At 38.3% G+C, this 13,918-nt stretch overlaps 1 protein-coding gene across 1 annotated transcript; it reads left to right on the forward strand.

Moving 5' to 3' along the window:
• The first annotated feature begins 1,931 nt into the window (after positions 1-1,931).
• Positions 1,932-13,717, forward strand: scp2b (sterol carrier protein 2b). The gene is made up of 5 exons (XM_026159439.2): positions 1,932-2,151; positions 4,094-4,184; positions 9,001-9,130; positions 9,356-9,435; positions 13,059-13,717. Exons 1-5 carry the CDS (start codon positions 2,129-2,131, stop codon positions 13,152-13,154), a joined length of 420 nt encoding a protein of 139 aa, XP_026015224.1. The 5' UTR covers positions 1,932-2,128; the 3' UTR covers positions 13,155-13,717.
• Positions 13,718-13,918: the final 201 nt, after the last annotated feature.

Consider the following 13,918-nt stretch of genomic DNA (forward strand, 5'->3'; position numbering starts at 1 on the left):
CGATTCTTGTGGCTCTGTTGTTTTCAATCCTGATAATGTGGTGCATTAAGAAAGTAAAAAGAAGTAATAAGAACTTTGCCCACACAAGAGGGTAAAACCATGGCATTATGCGACCTTTGGACCAGTAGAGTGCAGTGTTTTCCTGTTCAGTGATTTTGTGGTTGGAGCTCAACCTCCGCTACACACATCAGCTGCAGAAAAAAAACAGCTCGCTGAAGTGTACCAGCAGCATCGGCTGGCTTCCCATGGCGCTGAGCCCGTATTTGTGATAAGTGAGGGAGTGATCAAGCCAGCATGAGTTAGATGGTTGGCCGTGAGCCCTCTGCTGCTATCTGAAGCCCACCCAGCCAGGCACCCGGCCTCCCTATGTGCTTCTCTACAAAAGCAGACAGGGTTATAGTTCACTGGGTCTCCATTAGACTGATGAGATTTTCAGATGTTTGCCTCATTCTGCTCTGCCTCACTACAGAGCCTACAGCAAAATATATAACATATATATTGCTAATTGTCTGACATCCAGCAGTCATCAAGCACCATATAAATAAGTCAGATCTGAAACTGCCTACCTGACCCCAGCTCAACGGATTTTATTTGTACAATAACTTTAGTATATTTGTAATGTAATAAGCTATGTATGTATATATCTATATCTATCTATCTATCTATCTATCTATCTATCTATCTATCTATCTATCTATCTATCTATCTATATATATATATATATATATATATATATATTCTGTTTCTGTGCGAGTTAAAGATGCTCTTGATAGGAAAATATTGGGTCTGCTTTTGCACAAAACCTATGCTGTGAAATAACAGAAACATTTCCACTCAAATCCTTTTGAAGGGGTCTTTTAAACTGTAAAGCAACCACTGAAAATACTTTTTTAAATTAATGCAAATGTTTCATCACCAATAATAACAGGCTAACAGGTTAAACTAAGAAGATAATAATGACATAAAAGAGCTTCAGCAGAAACATTAATTGACATTAATGAATCTGTAATTATGTATATGATTACACACAACACGTTTATGTATGTACCTTCAGTATATGTCCCACAAAAGAAAATTAGTTTAGCAGCAGGGGCAACAAGGACGACAGACACATACCCAGTGAGTGCACAACAATAAAATAAAGTCCCAATAAATAAAAATAAAAACAATAAAATGAGAATAAAAGCAACAACAGTAAAAAGCCACAAAATGGCTATTTGCCATTAAGAAGACAGGTTGCAGTACGAATAAAAGAAACCTGGAGTATTTTGGTCCTACTGATATCCCTACTCTAAAATGACAGCCAGAGGGCAAAGAGTCAAACTCACTGTGGAGTGGGTAGTTCAAACAATGAATAATAGAAGGAACCTCCCTCAGTACATGCTTGTTATAAAAAGTCAAAAGCCTGTCTTGCCAATCACCTGAGATTTTGCTGGCAATTTTTGCCAGAAGTCCTAACAAACTCTTGTTTTTCAGAATCATATTACCAAATCAAGCAACAATGCAAAAGGATAAAACAGATTCAATAAAACTTCAGTAAAACAAAGACAGTAAAGACAACAGAGTATAAATAATACGCACTTAATCACTTTGCAAAACATTCATTTGAACATAAATGTGTAAACTCTTGTGCTCTGGCGTTTCTTTCAGTATGAAAATAATTGTCAACCTATTTTTTTTTTTTACACTAAATGTATTTTATCTTTAAATAATCTTATTTTCTGTGGGTCCCTGTACCTGGTCATACAAAGGTACAGAGCCTGAATTACTGATTAATAACGCCTGCTTTTATATACGGTTATATTTAAATAGCTGGTATGAATAAATTTAGTGGATCAGGTTACTAATTGTAAAAAAAAAAATCTCTGTAATTTAACCCTACGGATCTGTTTAAGAAAATTATCTGAACAAGCACATGTAAACTAGATGTTACTAAGTGAATCCATAGGACAGTCAGCTAATCTGGTTTATCTGACATCGACAAGTCGAGTCTGAATATCCGGGAAAGTGCAAGAAACGAGGAAGTGCAGCCGTTAAGCTAATAGCAGGTGAAGTGCAAGCAACATCACTCCTTCTGCTGCTTCCACACATACCGAGGAGCTGTTTGTTCACCTACACTCACAGCAAAATGCCCGAATTACAGAGACCGAGGTGAGAAAAGCACAGCTTGCACTGTTTAACTACGGCACGTTTCTGAGCTCACCGTTTGCTGTCCTGGTTAGCTGAAAAACAGGTTAAATGTCAAATATTGCAACAACGTTAGCTCTTTTGGTTTTTTCATACAAGATTCCGGTTGGCATGTTAAATATCTCAGCTGCTGAGGAGCTGTTTGAGGGTCATCACACGGTGGCATCCCTGCTTGTTCTTTGTGTAAATGTCAAGCTGGATGTCATGTGGAGTTGCTGCCTGAATCCTGACTAACAGGTTAGACAGAGGTGTCACATATGCGGCCCTGGCTCTGGGCTCTGGTCCTGTAGGTAATTTTTAGGTATCTCAGGTTGTTCATTATTTGTTTTTGTAAATGGATGGTTCACAACGGGAGAATTTTTAGGATGTACTTGTCTTTCCTTGCATAAAAAAGAAAACTACATTATTATCTATTAAATTAGGCTGCACACTGGCCATTAATTAAAGTGAGTTTGACACTCCTACATTAGATTTGTATAAAAATGTGATAATTTATTTATAAGGCATGCTTGAAAATCCATCTTACAAAATGCCTCCAGAGGCAACAAAATACCAGATACCAAAAATTCGCTAGCATGCTCTACCAAAATAGTGCTTTGTTGTGTATCTGACAGACGAAAGCTAAACCAGTTCCACACCACTGAAGTTGCAGCATTTTTACAAACCAATTCTGGTTCATCTGTTTCATTCAACGATCCGCTTTCGCCCTTCTCATTCTCCATCGCCGCCATGCTTTTTCCACCATGTAGTATGAAAACAAAAGGCACTGTGCATGCGCGTTTTACCCATATTCTATCGCGATATTTCATTTTCTTATCGTTGCCCAACATTATACCGGTATTACCGTGATATGGTATGATATGGCCCAGCCCTAGTTGGTGCTATGTGGCAGGCAGACGTTGGCACTCTCGACCTATGTTGGAGAGTGAAGGAAACAGGCAGCATCTTGAGGGCACATCAATGGGGAATTTTGCTGATAATGATGGATAGAATAAACCATGAGGAACTATGAGGAAGGTACCCTGCGATCAACAAGTCCTGAACAAAAATTTGTCGCAGAGTGAACACTGAACTGTTTAATCAGTGTTTTAGTAAACATGTACCATGGCATTAATGAGCCATTGATAAAGCTCTATCGTTGTGTTTAAAGTTGCCAACCTGTGACACGGTGTTTATTGACTATTCTTTATGTCCTGGAGTTTTGTGTGTCTCAGTTATTTTTACAACAGGGCTTCAAAATAGCTGCACAATTAAATACACAGTGGTGTTTTCAAGTAGGGCTGTGTCGTATCATATCATCTGTGATAATACCAGTGTAAAATTTTACGTGATATATAAAAGTGTTACATTGGAATGTTATTGTTATTGGGGTGCCACATGTTTAATGCCCCTATCGCTCACAACAGTGAGACAAGCCCATACGTTTCTGACAGTTAGAGTCAGAAATGGAGTTACCTGAACAACCTCCAACCAACAACAGTGCTATGCAAAGTATGCAAGATAACTGTTCCTGCTAAATGTGGAACTAACAAATATGTTTTACAAGTTGGGGCAACAACACTAGCAGCTGGTGATTTGCCACCCAAATGTAAACAAATGATCCAACCAAGCATCGCTGGAACACTGACTAGTTACACTTCATACGGTAGGAAGAGCAAACGGTGGTTGGAAATCCACGGTTGCTCGGTGGAAAAGCGAATCTTTAAGCAGCGGGTTAAAAAGCTCAACTCAGAATACATGTGCCCAGGTGGAAAATGTTTGTCAGTTTTAGTATGCGATAGTAGTGTCCAAACTACTGAAGAGTTACAAGTTTAAGTTACTTTAGGTACTTTAGGCAGTGTTTTCATTCTTTTCTTTTTATCTCTAACGTCACCTTCCTATTCTTATTTGTCTTCATCATCTGAAGGATTCAAGCTATTGACACTAGCGCAAGTGATGGACTGGAGGGGTTCAAGGCGCATGCTGTGTTCCAGGAAATTGACAAGAAACTGCAGGAGGTATTTATGTTACCTACATGAATGGGACTTGATATGCGCATTTCCAGCTCCATAGTTTTATTCGTAGACTTTTGCTCCTTTGATTAATATTTTCCATGCCTTTTCAGTGAAAATAAATAAATAAGTATGTATAATAAAAAACACATTAGGTCTTTTAATAATATGTATTATGATTTGGTCTTTGCTTAAAAAACGAAACACAATAATTTTGTAAAAGATTTTAATAAATACTTGAATCCACCTATCCAAGCATTTACAGTTCTCCTAGGCTTGTGTTCATATAGCTACACAGGCTTTTAACCTTATGGTGGCACATCAGGATCCGTTCCCAAACTATCATTTTATAACACAAAAAAATAATATCAAGCTTATGGTGACTCAATCAGACAAATGGTTTCCATCAAAACTCTGTTTTTAAGCAGTTACCTTTAGTTGACCTCAATCATACAGATTCATCTCAAGCTCGCCAGCAGTGCTCTCTACATAATGAGTGGGATTTGTCATCAATGAGGAAATGGCAGCAAAGTTTAGTGTAATATCTCTGAAAACTGATCAGACAAACAGACTTGAGTTTTTAGCTTGGGAGCTTATCTTTATCTTATCAGAGGGAATTTGTTCTACTTTTGTATTTTCATATTAGTTCAATGTTTTTCTTTCTTTTTTTTGTTTCTACTCAAATCCAAGTTTTGGGCAGATTAAGGATGAACTAGGTTATGTAATACTTTTGTCGCTGACCTGTGTTGGGCTGCAGAGTGTACTCCACAAACACCTGAGTAAACGGTGCACCCGGCAGATTTAAGGCTGTTTACATTTTGTTTCCCACCAAAACCCGTCGTGTGTCTTCTACGCCCCAGAAATGTTGACTGCATTGGCTTATCTGAAAAGCTGTTTCCTTTCATATTTTATTTGCATTATTTCCATTTATGTTTTTATTGCTAGCTGTATCAGTTTGATGATTAATTGCTGCTTTCCTTGGCACCTTAATGCCACAAAACACAGAAAATGGGGAAGCTCTTTCAGGCCCCAAGTCTGTAGCTCACAGACTAATCATACTGCAGGAGCATGCGACCATGCTGCTTCAGTTCAAAGCAGATTTAATAATACAAAAACAATTATAGGAGGCCAAAACAAACAAAAGAAGAAGGCCTTGAACCAAACCACAGAGTGAGTTATCAAATTTAGGCTTCTTCTTTAAGACTGAAGCCAGTCACCTAATGCCCATGCACTAGAAAACTATAAAAACACTTATAAAAGACTAAAGTCTAGAACCCTTTCACATCTAAAGATGATGTGAAAGACTTATTTTTAGCAACAACTGGAATCTTGAAGATCTCTGTTTACATTACTTCAACTAGATTACCTTTCAGATAATTTCCTGTCATGTTACAGCTGGAAATTTACAAGAACAGCTGTTGAATAAAAGGGTTTTTGGCAATAACTGTGTGTGCAATAAAAAACAGCCCAAAAGAAAAAAATGTCAGAATGTGGACACAATGCTGTGTGGGGGGGGGGGGAAATGAAAACGATCTGTTGGCTATTGAAAGTGTTTATGTGATTTAATGTTAAACTTTGCATGAGCCAAGAAGGGAAAACGTTTATGGATTATGATTAATACTTGGTTTTTGTTGGAATGTCAGGAATGAGGGAAGAAATGACAAAAAATGACAAAATGAAAATTGCCTGTGAAACTTAAATTGTTGAAAAGCTGTTTGCTTTGAGACTGACAGCTCTATTGAAAGCAAAAACTGAAAATGGGGCAGCAGGTAATTACCGAAACAACTAATTAATAATAAAGAACTACTGAAAAACAAGTGAAGACAGCCACTCCAGCCTCCCTGTGGCTTTATGTAAGTGCAATTCATCCTCCACAGCCAATCAACACTAAGAAAGCAGGACGAGAGGAAGGTAGTTGGCTAATGAAGAATAATTATCAAACATACCCAGTGATTAAAAGCAAAACTCCACAACAATAATACTAATGATAAAAACTCTACAGGATGCTTTCTCATTTAAAGCACTTTTATTGTGTTCTCTTACATGTGTATACCTCTGGGCGTTCACATTTAGCAAACATAGTTTATTTTAACATTTGAGCCTCTTTATGAGCTAAACAAGAAGAGAATCACCTGCCAAAAACTGAGAGGTACCACACGAAGCTACAAATATCTCTGTCATAGTTTTACGTTAATCAGAACACACGAAGTCTTATTTTTTATATGTTCATTAGATGACCGATGTTAGAATCCAGACACTATTATTTTATTTCCTACAAAGGCATTAATTAAATTAAATTCAATTAAAGATAATGATGGGCATAAGAATTAAGAAATGAAAGGGTGCCCCTTAGGGCTGTGCGATATGACCAAAATCTCATATCCCGATATAAGACATCTATCGTCCCGATAACGATATAAATCACAAAAATGTAACATTTTCTGTAAATTCTGTGAATCTCGGGCAGCTCGACTTGTGTGAAGTGTTTCCAGCTAGGCGTCGTGTACCTGGAGTCGAGTGTTTTAACTCAGCGGTCCTCAACCCCCGGGCCTCGGACCGGTACCGGTCCGTGAGTCGTTTGGTACCGGGCCGCGAGAGTTGAGGCTCAGGTGTGAAATGTATGGTTTTCAGGGTTTTTATCGGTTTTCAGCATTATTTTGTTATCGTTTTTATCGTTAACTCTGCTTTCCTGGGTCTTTTCACGTGTGTTATGAATAAATCTTATTTTTTTCGGTACCGGTACTAGTTTTATTTTGTTGTATTTATCCGCGACACCTTAAAGGATGGTCCGTGAAAATATTGTCGGGCATAAATCGGTCCGTGGCGCAAAAAAGGTTGGGGACCGCTGTTTTAACTGATGCGCGAAACTATATATTTTTAGATATAAGTTGTAACTGCCACCGTTTTCTTTGTGAGTATTTAATACACGGCGTGCTGCGGGGAAAAGCCTGTTCTAATGTTTGAGTCTAAGGTTTATTTTTTTAGCACCTGACGGCTCTTTTTTTGCTTCTCATCTGTCAGTACTCTGCATACTATTTCATGTGATTCAGTTTATTTTGAAAAGTCTCAACAGGATCTTGAGCTTTATTGTGAAAGATTTATGTGGAAAATAAACAAGCGGACATGCGATGGTTTTACCATCGTTGTTGCTAACGACAAGGCATAAAAACAGTCGCTTGTCCGTAGTGTGGTTATATTAAATATAAGAGACAGAGAGAACTGTAAGAAATGAATATAGCCACTACAGTGTCCATCAAAACGATGAAAAAATATTGCCGTAAACAGTTTATTTTGTGACACCACGAAACAAACGATAGCGTAAAATGAAACGATAGACGTTTTTATATCGTCATCCGATATATATCGTTATATCGAACAGCCCTAGTGCCCCTGTGCATTCACTCCTCACATTTCTTCCGCTGATGGCCAGCAGGGCACAGCAACTCCTCTAGTTGCCAAAAGAACCTGGATAACAGAGGTTTTTGAGAAACTAACCTTTCTTCTCAGTTGATTCATAGCCATTAAATGGCTTTCCTTACCAATTTTATGGTCTTAGTTACTAGTTTATGTCCTTAATTAATGCTCATTTTGTAAAGTATGGCCTTATTTAGTGTAAAAAAAAAAAAGATTTAAGCAGGATATCCTTTAAGTTATGGCTACATTTTAATTGACAAAGCTCTACCATACAAGGGTGCCTGGGGTGTCTGCTCCACCCATGGTGGATCATGCTTTATGAAAAACATGATAGGACTTTACAAAGTCCAACTTTTTTACACATGCATGCACACAAACACACATCCGCTCAAAAGGTTTGCTGCTCGTGATCAAATACTTTATTTACAATACCTAACTTTGCTCATTATGTTGCTTTTAGTTGTGAATGAACTGTAAGCAGATATTATATATGAAATTAGCTGATTTCTCTTTAGAGAGTGGCAGCAGCAAACAGGACAGCAGGCAGGATGACGAGTTTATGAAAAAGTTGCAATGGGCTTGGACTCATCCAAGGTTAAGAACCACTGCGTTGTAGAATCAGAACTTTGCTTTAGAACTAAATTTAATGGATTATCCATCTCCATTAAAAAAAGGATGGTTTTCTTGAATGGTAATTGGTGACAATGATTCATCTAACTCAGGGGTGTCGAACTCCAGGCTTTAGGGGCCGGTGTCCTGCATGTTTTAGATCTCACCCTGGGTTAACACACCTGAATCAAATGATTAGTTCATTTTCAGGCCTCTGGAGAACTTCAAGACATGTTGAGGAGGTCATTTAGCCATTTAAATCAGCTGTGTTGGATCAAGGACACATCTAAAACCTGCAGGACACCGGCCCTCGAGCCTGGAGTTCGACACCCCTGATCTGTTTCAAAATTGTATAAATATTCAAAATGTTTAATTTCAAATAAAGCCTCATAGTCTTTATCATTTTATAGATTTTCAGTTCCTGTGCACATTTAGCTCAAATGTAAATGTAGCCCACTCTCTTGGCTGCACCTACAGTTACCAAATCCTGAACTGGAGTTGGGCAGATTTTCCACTGGTTTTTTTTTTTTTTCCCTTCACTATCTGAATATTTTCAGTAGTTTTTCTGCCATTACCTGAAACTCTAAAGAAAATAACACATGGCTTGTCAGGCTGAGCATAAGATGAGTGAATGTAGGCAGTAAAACATGTTCTTTTAAAGACTGACAACTTTATGTGGAACATTTTGTTACTGCACTGAATTTGCAAAACTTGTGAAATATTTTTGATATATTTTTCCTTCAGTCACATGTAGTGGAAACTGTTTTTGGTTTAAGGTATGTGAAATGTCTTTGTACAGGATGGGGAGCAGTTTGTGAAAAAGATTGGTGGAGTGTTTGCCTTCAAAGTAAAGGACGGCCCAAGTGGAAAGGAGGCAACTTGGTTTGTGGACGTGAAAAACGGCAAAGGCTGCGTTCACAATGATACTGGTGAGAAAGCTGAGCGGCTGTGTGAGCATGATTTAAAGTCTTCCAGTCTTCTTGTATCCAATATAATGGATTCACGAATGACCCCTCGGTCCCATTTTCGGTGTTAAAATATCTCTGTCTCTTGAGGGTTAAACTGCTCCCATTCTTTTCAGTCAGTGAGCAAAAACCTCTGAGCTGTAACATGTTTTTTAAACTTAGCTCGGTTTCTGTGTCTCTGCCCTGCAGATAAGGAAGCCGATTGCACCATTTCTATGTCAGACGCAGACTTGTTGGCCTTGATGACTGGGAAAATGAACCCACAAACTGTGAGTATTCAGTGTTGGTACGGCCTGGAGGCTAAACTGTGAAGTGCTATAAGTGCTGTCCATTTACCATTTTCCCTTCGGTCTGTTGATACTGCAGCTGAAGTTGATTCAGTGAACTCTTTTCTTTCCATAAAGTACCAAAAAAACCCAACCAAACAAAAACATCTTAGTCTCCTTAAATGTGCCAGTTGACTAGCTGACAGCGATCTTGAGCCATTTCAGTCAAAAAACCTTAAACTAAAGACATTTCCGGTACTATTTTATTTAATTTTGTACAAGCATGCAGTATTTGTTTTTCTCAAGTCTCATTTTTGGCTAATAAAAGTGTAACACTTACTAATAACTGATTTAGAAACATATTGAATGATTTGTGTGAGAAGGAAAGGCACTATCATATACTCTTTTAGATTTCTGTATAGGCGTTAGTTGATAAGTCTGACATGGTGTTACCATGTTTATGTATCCACTTATGTCCCTCTGCCATGAGTTCTCCAGTTGGCTGGCAAGGTCCTACATTACCCACAAATACTTAGGATGTCTAGTGTGAGTTTCCCACAGCTTTCCAAAAAACATTTTTACAACATTCATTTTATATGTTTTTCAGCCTGACTTAAAGTAAACAGCTATTAGCCACCTGGAACGGACATTTCTGCTGAGCTGCCAACTGAGAAAAAAAGGTTTTTCCTCCAAGGAGTCGAACCCGCTGTTGCCAGTCTTGGAAAAAGTCCGTTTGTTCATAGATGAGCTTAATTTCAGCTGTGGAACTGTGAATGAGGAGTTTGCTGTTTTGATAAACATTGTTGTCCTGGAGATTGTCTCACACCTTCGAAAAAATTAACTGGAAAAAAAGACCAAGACCAGCTGGACCAAAGCTCTGCATGTTCTCAGTCATTTGAGTTGCTGGATGTCTTGTTAGCTGTGGCCTCTCCAGCACGGCCACAGAGCTGTGCACGGCCTCAGCATGTGAAAAAACCAACGTGCCCTGATGAATGTGCAGGGCGTCAGGCAAATACTCCCAGATGAAGATCAGTAATACAACAAATTTTAATGTTTACTTAAGTCAGACTTGTACTTTAATTTACTTAAATTTAGCTCAGATCCTTATTTGTTTGTGATGGTGGATTTAAAAATTGTAGTGTAGGAGCTGTTAACGTTTTTGGCATTGTGAGAGAGCCGCTGCTTTAAGACGTATACTGAATCTGCTTATCCATCTCTTTAGAGTTACATCCTTCTTCTTAGTTTCTCAATCCTCTGTCTGAAACAAGCTGTTTTAGCTATCCTCCTTTTACAGGATGGTTCTTTTGTTTGCCTGCACTACACAAACAAAGACTGAACAGCAGAGCTGTGGGGCATCTTTGCCTGCGATCACTATATTAGGTCCGCTCTGTGGTATCATATAGATACAAAAGTAGGAAACACTATGACACTGGGCGTTTTGTGGACTTTGAAGTAGGAGCCTTTGGCTCACACGGACTACATTCACATTCACTGTCCTCATTAGTTGAAATGTACAGAAGATAAGAAACAACGTAATAAGTTACCTTTTAGCTTTAGCTCTTTCCAAGTATTCTGTGAATTGCGAAACTAACCCTGGAAAGCATTTACCCCTGATATGGAACCACTTTACTGGTACAACAAATGTTTAATAAGTCAATTACACTGGTTTTTAGTAACTAAGATTACAAACTGGGAACCTTTTTAAAAACTAAACCATACTTAAAGATATTTGTATTTTGCAGAAACAACAGTGAGAGGGGTCGAGAGCCACATATCACAAAATGAACCAATCTTTTTTTCATTAGATTTGTCTGAAAATAAATATGGTGGCTCTTTTGCACCTTCAAGCTAAATATATATACAGTTTTAACCTTTTATGATTCGACATTTGACTTATCAGCTCCTCGTTGTTTTCCATGCAGGAAATGCATTTGAATTATTATTACATGTGAAAGCACTATATTAAGGTAGCACTCAGGTCAATTTACACTAAAAAAATGTCATCCAGAGACATCTACCATCAGCTCACAGCCATTTGCAGTGATTGCATGTACTGTGAGGTCCTAGAAAAGCCACTTCTGCACTGTGTGTCTGCCTCTTCCTCTCTGATTTTCCTGTGTGACATTAAAAAAAGGATGGGAGAAAAACATCTAGTTTCCCCTCAAATCTGAACTCCTTTTGCCATAAGGGCAAATGCTGAACTGCTCTCGAGTCTCTTTGGCACATTGATCTGACGTCACTGGCATTGAGTGCATCCTGTTCCACCTTACTGCAGTTACTACCCATCCTACAGCTTTTCATTTCACTTTATTTTATTTTATTGTGCGTTTTACTTTACCTCACTATATCTTTACTAGTTTATCTGTTGTGTCTATTTCAGAGTCGACTCTGTATTTCAGCTTCTGTTTTCTTTCTTTATTTTACATATTTACTTATTTAATCTATGTATGTATTTTATTTATTTAGTTGCGAGTGTTCTTCAATTTTTATAATTCAGTCAGCTAACCAGTTATAACAGACATAATGTCTGAGTAACTGGTGCGTACAATGGGGTTTCACAGGGCAGTCCCACTGGAAACACTGGTAACCGCTCTGCAACCTTCTCCAGCTTTTATTATAATGCTAATAATAATGTGCACAACTCAGCGATCCTGAATTGTCGTTTTTAAACTCTGGTGGAGGTCTTGCAGGAGTCCCATACTCCCCCATGTACGGTATTGGTCCGCATTGGCTGAAATGAACAGGAGAGATGTTGAAATCCAGCTCGAAGGACCAAGCTGTTTAAAAAAAAAAAAAAAAATCCCTTATGAAGTGAGACACAGAGCAGCGAGTTCCAACGCATTTATTTACTTGCAAGGAAGCAAAAGCATACGTGATGAATATCTATGCAAGTGCTCGCCGGGGCAAGTTTAATTTATTAACTTCTTCCAACGTTATCCTGGGAACAGATATGTGTGTGACGCTCTTACAGGGAAACAGTTACATGATGCACAAGTACATGATTCTAACCCTGCTTTGGATAACAGATAGCAGAGAAGCCACAACAAGGCCTGAGAAAAGGAAGATTAGAGGGACAGAGAGGGAGAGATGCATTCCTACAGATTACCAAAAGGAGTGTTGCACAGCTTTAATAATTTAATACGTTTTCTATTGATCACAAAAGGATAGCAATGCAGGCTCCAGCAGTGTGTTTTCCACAGATTAGATCCCCAGTTATTTGGATACCTGCATTGTTTTTTGGTTTTTTTTGAACAAATAAAAAACCCTCAGTTTCCCCATTTCTGCTGTAAACTTACATGAATGACTTATTTTTATTTCCTTGAGAAAATATTTATCTCTAAAATGGTCACGTTTTTACATCACTCGCCTGATTTTTACCTTCTCACATCACAAATATTCATTTCTCCTTCATACGCCTGTGTGCTCTGGAGTTTCCTGACCTTTCATAAGCTGTTGTTGCCGTTGTCCCACTTTTTCTCGGGTTGAGTTAATCTCTCATGGTAACTCTTTAAAGCCAGCAGCATGTATTTCTCTCCTACACTGAATGAACCACGCTTCTGATTCCCAACCATCTGATGCTTTTATATTACAGTGTATTACACTCTCGCTCTCGCTCTGATTCACAGGCATTTTTCCAGGGCAAGCTGAAGATCACAGGAAACATGGGTCTGGCTATGAAGCTACAAAACCTGCAGCTGCAGCCGGGCAAAGCCAAGCTGTAGACGAGATGCTGGAAAGAGAACAGAGATAAACCACGAGGAATTCAACCGCAAGCCTGGTTTCAGATAAATGTTAAAAATTCTCATCACTGGACTAAAACACTCTTCCTTTTAGTGACCTCACTGACCAAACACTGGGATTAGTAAGCAGACAGGCCAATCTAACTGGAGAACGACATAGATGGAGAGATAATTATTTCTCTAATTTAGTCCCTGCCTGCAGCGATACTGTTAGTCCAACGTAGTAGAGACAGGTACCTCCCTACTTTGTGATACTAATTCAGTTCTTGTCCAATTTTTCTGTAATCTTCCCTGCTAATGAAATCTTTCAGTGTAATATGTCTAGAAATGTTTGAAGAGTAGAGCAGATTGGTGTATTATTCTTCATAATAATGGATTGAACAGTCAAAGTGCCTCCTCATCTCAGATTATGGTTTCTAGGCAGAAATGTAGTATTTTTTTTTTAAGTCTGCCTAACTAATACTAATACAAAATACATATTCTGCTCTTCTCTTATTGTATGAATCTCTAAAATATTTCTACAGAATAAACGTGTCTTTCCTGGGGATCGTGATTTTCATTTTTCACAGTCTGGGTGTATTTGGCGCATGATTCCTGCAAGTAACTCGAGGTCTCTTTAAATTTTGCTGATAAAAAAAGCACAGAGCAACTTGGAATATAAAACAAGACTGAATGAACAACATGATGTTCCTTCTTTTATGTTCAAATGGGAATGTTGAGTTTCTGGATGTTAAAATGGAAACAGT

This window comes from Astatotilapia calliptera, chromosome 23, assembly GCF_964374335.1.
Source record: "Astatotilapia calliptera chromosome 23, fAstCal68.1, whole genome shotgun sequence".
NCBI classification, from domain to species: domain Eukaryota; kingdom Metazoa; phylum Chordata; class Actinopteri; order Cichliformes; family Cichlidae; genus Astatotilapia; species Astatotilapia calliptera.